The following is a 7,958-nucleotide window of genomic DNA, read 5'->3' on the forward strand; positions in this document are numbered from 1 at the left end:
GACCCCATTCCTTGCACCCAAAAACCACATTGCAAGAGCAATACAAAATATAGCACTTTAATTGCAGGGAGATATAAAAATTTACCCAAAAAACTAATAAACCTCAGGCATATAATAAATAGGCAGCTTTGGTGGCATGCACACACGTGCAGTCCTGCTTTGGGAGGCACCAGCAGCTCCCCAGAGCTGGGGGCACACACAGAGGCTGTGAAGATGAGGATTTACACATGGATGACGCTGCCTGGACACGCTTGGGAGAGCCCCACACGTGTGTTTGGGAGGGTGAAGCCAAGCTATTCACACTATGCTGCAATCTTGAAAAATTAAACTTCTACATATTTATATAAACTCTGGCTCTGGTCAGGAAAAATTAAGATTCCCAAGTCTTCATATTCAATATTTACATATAGATATCTGCATCAGTTTCCAAATTTCAATCCACTTTGGTGTGAAAGAGAAACACACAAATCTCACAGCAAAAATAAAGAGGGATTTCAGGAGTTCTCTTTGGGAGGCACACCCTGCCTTTCACCAGCAGGACTCTTTGAAGGGGGAAAGCTGATTCCTGGATATAATTTCCTAAATTTGAGCATTCTAAGGCTTTTCCAAGAGTCACCTCCTATCAAACTGCTGCTCTCAGCAAGGTCTGAGTTTCAGGTTGTTAGGGCAGGTGGTTACAGCTGTTGATATTTGGTTCTGCCTGACTGGCCATTAACAAAGGCAACACAAAGCAAAGCCAGCCCTGACCTTCCTGCACAGCTTGGATGCTCCCTTGTCCCCCAGCCATGAGCTCTAGACAGTCCTGGGACTAGAAAAGTCACTTTTATCATAAATTGTTTACAGGACAAACACTGAACATCCAACCTGTTTGCTCACGGTAATTTCCACCTCTGGATTTAGACAGACTCTGCACTGGAAACAGCAAAGAACAAAACCCAACTTTCCAAAAAAAAAAAAAAATAGAAAAAAACCTAAAGGACGCTTTTTAGTGTCACTTTTTTAGGACACTTAGGCACTCGTGGGACTAATCTGGGTGTGGATAAGCCCAGACTAGCAGGCTGTGAGGGGAGCAGGGCTCAGACTGCGATCTGCTGGTTCTCCCGGAAGAGCGGCCGCGTCGTGCAGATGTCCTGGAAGATCCGGTAGCCCTGGTCGTGCTGGGGCTCCTCAGCCACGGGGAGCATGGGGCTGGAGCTGCAGCTCTTCCCAGCCTCATCCACCACCTGCCTCAGGTACAGCTGCTCCACCTGGGACAAAGGAAAAAGGTCAGGAATTGAGTGAGGAGCGTCAGCTTTGGGCATCTCCTGCTGCTCCATCCAGTGGAGATGGGGTGGGGGACACACAGCAGAGCACAGGGGGCCAGGTCCTGCCAGGACAGCAGGTCTGGCTCCACAAGCACCTCCAGGAATAAAGGAGCAGCCCAAGGAGCTCCTGCCAGCAGGGATATTGAGCTGCAAGGACAGGCTGGGGGATGTCCCAGCACATCCAGAGTGATCCCCTGGGGCAGACATCCAAGACAACAGGAGGTGAGGAGGTCAGGAGTTGTGCAGGAGACACAGGACCAGTCTCTGATCTTGTAAAATTCCCTCAGGGCTTTACAGACCTGGTGGGTCTCTGTGTGCTGAAGAGGAGATGAACCCTACAACTGCTGCAGCTTCTCCAAGGAGAAGTTTCTGACCAGAGCCATGAGGACTGACCCCACATCCCATCCCCTTCTTCACCCTCCTAAGATCTCCCAGCCCCACTGCTGCCAATCACAGCTGTTGACCACATCACTGACTGATCTTAAATCCACCAGTCCAGGGATTTACTTCCCCATTTCCCACAGGAAAAGGCAGAAGTCCCAGTGCCAATGCAGGATCAGGAGGAGAAGGAAACTGATTTCCCTGCAGTTCACAGAACCCGTGCCATTAGGGAGTTTCACTTGCCTACCCAGCTCCAGGAATTTGATAATCAGCAGCCCAAGCACCTCTCGGGAGGCTGTGGAAAAGCACCACACTTCCACCCCAATCCAGGCACCCTAATGCCCCGTGGCTGCAGGGGGTGGAGCTCTGCTGGCAGAATTCCCACCCTTTCTGTGTCTCTTTTCCTCCCAGCCCCCCATACCTGGACAAGGATGAGTTTACACCTCAGTGGCACCGCATCTGGGAACTCCTCCCCGAAGCACAGCATGACCCTGCTGTCTGGGAAGCGGCCCTGGTTGTTGTAGTACTGCTGCAGCTCTGCAAGGACAGAGGAAAACTTGGAATTTGCCCTCCAGAGGCTGCCAGCCTTCGTTACACATCCTTGGGATCAAACACTCCTCAAGGAAGCTGTGGGCTCAAGCAAAGCCTCCAGCTTTGGGATTTGCCACGTGACCCCAAACACCACATTATCTTTTCCTAGGTCTGGTAGTGTCACCTGCTCATCCTTGGGAACGCAGCACTGAGGGATTCAAAGTGGTGCAAGGAAAAAGGGCTCCACCCTTTCAACCCCACCACAGGGCCCAAGGGGGTCTGACACTGGGTTCAAGCTCCAGAAACCCTCTGTGCATGGTCCCAAGGCTTTGGGATCCCAGAATTACCTCAGCTTTTCCAGGGAGCTTCTGGCCAGAGTCATATCCCTGTTTTCCCATCCCCTCCTCCACCCTCCTGAAGGTTTTTCCCCACCCCAAACTGCTGCCACCCAGGGCTGTCCACCACGTCTGCTGGCTGATCATCTCCAACCAACCAATGCAGGGATCTATTTCCCACAGGAAAGAGCAGGGATCCTAACACCAAAGGAAATCAGGAGGCTCCTACACACCTCGGAAGAACAAGTTGGTGTCAAAGATCTTCACCACCTCCTCCCGGTCCAGTTTGTTGGGCCTGTCCTTGTAGGCCATGGTGTTGCCACTCCAGAAGACCCTGCCCTGGCACAGCCTCTTGATGAAGATGCCCTGCTTGTTGCTGTGCAGGAGGACACCCCTCTCCAGGTGCCCAAAGAGCTTCCTGGTGATCTGCTTCTGCCGGTCGTTCTGGATGGTGTCGGCCGAGGGGAACCGGACGTGCTCCAGGGCATCGGGGGCGTAGAGCTTCTCCCCGTGGCCTGAGGGCTGGCCCAGGGAGATCCTGCAGCCCTCGGAGCACGAGGTGCTGACGTGGCCCACCAGCCTCCCGCTGTAGTAGAAGCTGATCACCATCTGGGAGTAACCTGGGAGGTGATGGATGTGCACGCCTCGTCAGGAAAGGACAGACCTGCTCCTCGCTGCCGTGCCCAAATCCCAAATCTCCTGGGAGTGACTGTGTCTTGGTGGAGGGACATCTCCAGGGCTGACCAGCAAGTGAGAGCTCCCAATATTTACAGGATCGTGGAATGGTTGGGGTTGGAAAGGGCCTCTGGAGACCACCCCAGTCCAAGCCCCCTGCCCAGGCAGGGTCACCTGGAGCAGGTGACACAGGAACAAATCCAGGTGGGGTTTGTTCCATGAATTCCTCTCTGAATGTTCCACAACTCCCTGGGCACCTGTTCCAACTCTCTGACAATCTCCATGGGAAGTTTTTCCTCATGTTCAGGTAGAACTTCTGGTGGTTTAGTTTATGGCCATGAAATTTATCAAACCTCTTCCTCCTGCCTTTGCTCCACACCCCCGCCATGCCATGGGCAGATCCCCCCATTCCAAAGGCTGCCTGATCCCAGCATCCCAAGCAACTGCTCTCTCCCCCCATGCCACCAGGCAGGATTCATCCCAGCGTGGGAGTATGGATCATCAGGAGGGCGCAGCACCTCCTAAACCCAAAGCAAAGCATCCCTCAAGGTGGGGGACAGAGTCAGAGCCACCTCCTGCCACCACAACCAGAGAAGGGCACCTGCTGGCCAGGTGAGGTGCCTTACCTGAGTGATACTGCTCGTAGCTGGAGTATCCATTCATCAGGGGCAACGCTGTGGGCACAGAAAGCCAAGCTGAGCCTGAATACCCAAATCCCCCAGTTCCCCCCTGCCAACCCTCTCATTTTCTATCCCAGGTTTCCCAGCTCCCACATGGGAAACGCCAGCAAAAAGCTCCCAGCTGGATTCCTTAATGAGTACCTCAAACATTCTTAATAAGGAAGATAAAATAAACTGCTCCCCATTCCGTATCCCCGCACAGGAAGATTTTTCTTGCCTCAAAAATCTCCCAAATGACACACAAGCTGTTGGCTACTTACCAGGGCTGGGCTGCTGCACCCACCAGTCGGGTATTGGAGGGTTCCTGCAGGTCTCCTGGGGGGGTGAGGGGCTCCTCTTGATGATGCCCAGGTATTCATCCACACAGGAGGGCTGTGGATCAGCAGACACCGGCATCAGAGCAGGTTTGATGCCTCCGGCAAAGCACTTGAAGCGCTCTGGGAGGGTCCAAATGGCACCACCAGCCAATTTTTGGGGGTTGGAAAGGCCGAGTCTGGTGCCTTTCTGCCCAGGTGGTACATCTGAGTAAGACCCTCAAGAGCTACAGAGGGCAAGCAGCCAGGTGTGACAAGGCCAAGAAGGGGCACAGAGCTGTGACAGACTCATCCCTGGTGAAGGTCTCTCCCAGCTGGATGCACAAGGAAAGCAGGAGCCAACGTCAGAACCGTGTCCTGGTGCTGGCTCACCTGAACGAGCTGCAAACCCAACGCTGCAGCTTTGCAGAGGGAATTCTGGGCAAGGCAGTGCTCTCCCAAACCAGACCCAACCCCTGCACCTGCAGCCAGGGTGAGGCCTCACCTCTTTGATCAGGTCATCGATGGCAGAGGAGCTGCAGTCCATCTCCGTGACATCAGCCAGGCTGCTCCCGTTGGCACCCCCTGCTTTGCCTGCAAGGAGAGGTGGGGCTGCAGTGAGAACAGCCACACTTGCCAAGCACAGCTCATCTGGAAGGGTTTTGGAAACCTTTCACCCAGTGAAAGTTATGAAACCAGGAACCACAGCAGAGCCATGTATCAGCACCTTGGAGAGGCTCACAGCCCCTCCAGAGCTGCTTGTTTGGGGCCAAAAATCACTTTACAACTCATCTCCCCCCTGCACAGGGACCAGCAGCAAGAAAAATCAAAAGCCTGGCTGGTGACAGAGACAGAGCTGGAGCAGAGGAGAGGGTTTGGGGTTTTTTTGAGCACCCCAGAGACTGGGGCTGGGGCTGCTGCTTCTCTTTTTTCCACCAGCCACCCCAGTGCAGTGGTGCTGCTGGTGGGAACCTGCAGTGCCATTTGCATAGTGGCAGCACAGCCCCTGTGTGAACGGGCTGGAGGGGACAGAGATGCTAAAGGCAGATTTCCTGACTGCAAAAATCATTCTTGTTTTTGCAAGTTTTTAACTTAAAAAAAAAAAGACAAAGCACACAGGCTCCCCTAACCACAAATAGAGTTATAGTTAGTGTGAGTTGAGACACAGCAGACATCAGAGCAGCTTTCTGCAAAATTATTGCTCCCCCAGCAAGAAAAGGGATTTATTGCAGCTCCCCACCATCCTCACAGGGCAGGGATTGGGAGGAAAAAGAAGTTGAGGCTCATGTCCCTCCCTCAGGCAGGGAAGGTGGAATTTGTCCCTGGTGGATGGGAGCTCCCAGGAGGCTGCAGCCATCCCATAGTTCCTAGGGGTTTAAGGGGTTAAAATAAACCAAGCCTGGCCTTTCTCCTCCCCTCCCTGTCACCCCAGGGGGACAGCAGGGGAGCAGGACAAGCACAGAGGCAGAGCAGGGGCTGGCCAGGAAGCCTTGCTCAGGTGCAGGGCTGTGCTCACAGGCTGCACCCACAGCGGGGGTCAGTCCTTTCCCGGGGAACTCACACTTCTGCTCCTCCTCGGGCACGATCCTGTAGACCTTGTAGGGCTCGGAGATGTCCAGCTGGGACCTGTCTGTCACCTCCTCAAAGTCAGGGCTCTTGTTCAGAGCGCAGCGAAGCCGCGTCTTCCACGTGGCCGGCTCCGCTTTGTCACCTTCCTTGAACTTGCCTTTGAAAACAGCCCAGGCCTAAAGCAAAGAACGAAAAAAAAAACCCTAAGAAAATCCTCCCTGTGAGCCCTACAAAGCCTCTCAGGGAGGAAGAGCTGGGGTGGCAGAGAGCATTTTGCATCTTGCACCCTCCCTCAAGCATCTCTTGGGGATTTGCTGTTTCACTCCTAGACTGCGGCCACCTGCACAGCCACCACACCTGGGGGGTTTTGGGGTGCAGAGCAGCACTACCTGCCTCAGAAATGCAGAAAAGGCTTTTAAAAGCCAGGTTTTCAAAAAGCAGAGGTCAAAAGCATCACCTGTGGCTTCACTTCTGCACCCACGGATCAGGAGCTGCTGGGAGCACAAGGAATCGCTGCTCAATTAAAAATCAAAATAAACCTCATTTTTCAGCTCCTGGCTGATTAATTAATAAATAAATGAACTGGTTTCCCCACGATCTGAACATAATTTGTGCTTTTGGTAGAAGAACATATTTTACCACTGAAGGAAGAATGAAAAATATATTTTTTAAATATACATATTGGTTTCTTTTATAGATATGTCTATATTTTCAGAGGGCTGAGTTCAAGGCTATCCTCATAACTCTGTGCTCTCAAAGCAATTCTTACTGAAATTAAACTCCTTCACCAGTACAGATACTTGGAAGTGGGGTCAGAGGGAAGGGAATTCCTGGAGAAGACCTGAACTTTTTGCTTCAGGATGGAATTTTCCCATTTTTTTCCAAAACTGGAACCCCCCCCTGCAGTGAAATCCTTCCTTCCCACCTACAAAGTCTTTTTTTAATACAAATCCAGCATTTCATCAAGAGAAGCTGATGAGAAGTTTAGAGCAGGTCAACAGCTGCTTCTCACGTCACACCTGGATTCAAACATGCTGAAAGCAACCCCAAAACTGGTCCTAACTTTCAATAAAAAGGAATAAATCATCCCCAAAAACAAAAAATAAAAACCACCCTGGGAGACCAACTACAGCATCTCCTGCAAGGTTTAAAGACATAAAACCCAGAGACAGCGGTGGCACAAAACCAGCACCGCCAAGAAAAGGCACCAACAACCTGTCCCTACCTTGAAGATAGAAGCATCCACCTCCTGGTTGTAGTCCTGCTTGCCGGCGTGCTTCCAGGGGATGCGGAACATGGATTTCTCCTCGTTCTCCCAGATGAGCCCCGCGTAGAGCTCGCTGTCGATCTGCTCGATCAGCCACTGCCGCAGCCGCCGCCCGCCGTTGCGGTCACACATCCTGCAGGGACACGGGGTCCATCCGAGCCCTGCCAGCTCTCCCACTTCCATCCCAGCACAGGGAATGGGGCTGCTTTGCCCCGTGCTCGGCTGGCAGCAGGCAGGCACCCCCTGCAGCTTTTGGAAGCCCCCCATGCCGACATCTGCCCGTGGAATGAGATGATCTTTAAAGTCCCTTCCAGCCCAAACCCTTCTTGGGGTCCCACAGTTCCATAATTCTAAGATCAAAACATCCCCAGCCCACACCCCCACCCCACCCCCTGCTTCTTTTAAAATGTAAAAAAATTAAAAATCAAGGCAATTTCCTTCTGAGTTATTACAAATTCTTCCTCCCGCTCTACCACAGTTCCGCTCCCAGAAGCAGCTGACTCAGTGCTCTGCTTATTCCTATTTTGCTGCAGGATAAATCGCAGAGGAAGTAGATGGATGGGGATTAAAGCCCCCAGCTGTGCTGTCACCTGAGCAAGTGACACTGGGCAGGCCACGCTGGGGGGCCAGAGCTGTCCCTGGCCAGTCTTGGCACAAGGATTTGTCCCAGAGGCGGCAGCAGCTCCTCTCACCAAGCACTATTTGGGGAGCAAATGCCAGCTCCAAACTGCATCCCAAACCCTCACAGGGATAAGGAACACAAGTGGAAGCAAAGTGCCAGGCTCAACCCTTCCTGTCACCTCCAGGCCATGACAGGAGCTGGTGGCCTGGCAGCAGTGATCTGCAGCCCCTGAATCAATTTCCCAGGCATTTTGGGCTCTACATTTTGCAGGACTGCCTCTCCCTCGTTCGTTGGTTATTTA

The 7,958-nt window shown here is 52.7% G+C and overlaps 1 protein-coding gene across 1 annotated transcript; it reads right to left on the minus strand.

Annotated features, from left to right (window-relative positions):
* Positions 1 to 659: 659 nt before the first annotated feature.
* On the minus strand, positions 660 to 7,217 carry IRF8 (interferon regulatory factor 8). The gene is made up of 8 exons (XM_068203150.1): positions 6,994 to 7,217; positions 5,761 to 5,944; positions 4,705 to 4,793; positions 4,167 to 4,278; positions 3,853 to 3,900; positions 2,785 to 3,171; positions 2,107 to 2,222; positions 660 to 1,247 (listed from the first exon to the last, which is right to left on the minus strand). The coding sequence occupies exons 1-8, from the start codon at positions 7,165 to 7,167 to the stop codon at positions 1,077 to 1,079; spliced, it is 1,281 nt and encodes a 426-aa protein (XP_068059251.1). The 5' UTR covers positions 7,168 to 7,217; the 3' UTR covers positions 660 to 1,076.
* Positions 7,218 to 7,958: the final 741 nt, after the last annotated feature.

The sequence above is a fragment of the Anomalospiza imberbis genome, chromosome 12 (genome assembly GCF_031753505.1).
Source record: "Anomalospiza imberbis isolate Cuckoo-Finch-1a 21T00152 chromosome 12, ASM3175350v1, whole genome shotgun sequence".
Classification (NCBI taxonomy): Eukaryota; Metazoa; Chordata; class Aves; order Passeriformes; family Viduidae; genus Anomalospiza; species Anomalospiza imberbis.

Bases quoted from the DNA above. Each gene is read 5' to 3' on its own strand.
- IRF8 (XM_068203150.1), bottom strand. From the start codon at position 7,167: ATGTGTGACCGCAACGGCGGGCGGCGGCTGCGGCAGTGGCTGATCGAG. The intron at 4,279-4,704 runs GTGAGGCCTCAC...GCTGATCCACAG, and splicing joins TCGATGACCTGATCAAAGAG to CCCTCCTGTGTGGATGAATA. The intron at 3,172-3,852 runs GTAAGGCACCTC...ATCACCTCCCAG, and splicing joins CTACGAGCAGTATCACTCAG to GTTACTCCCAGATGGTGATC.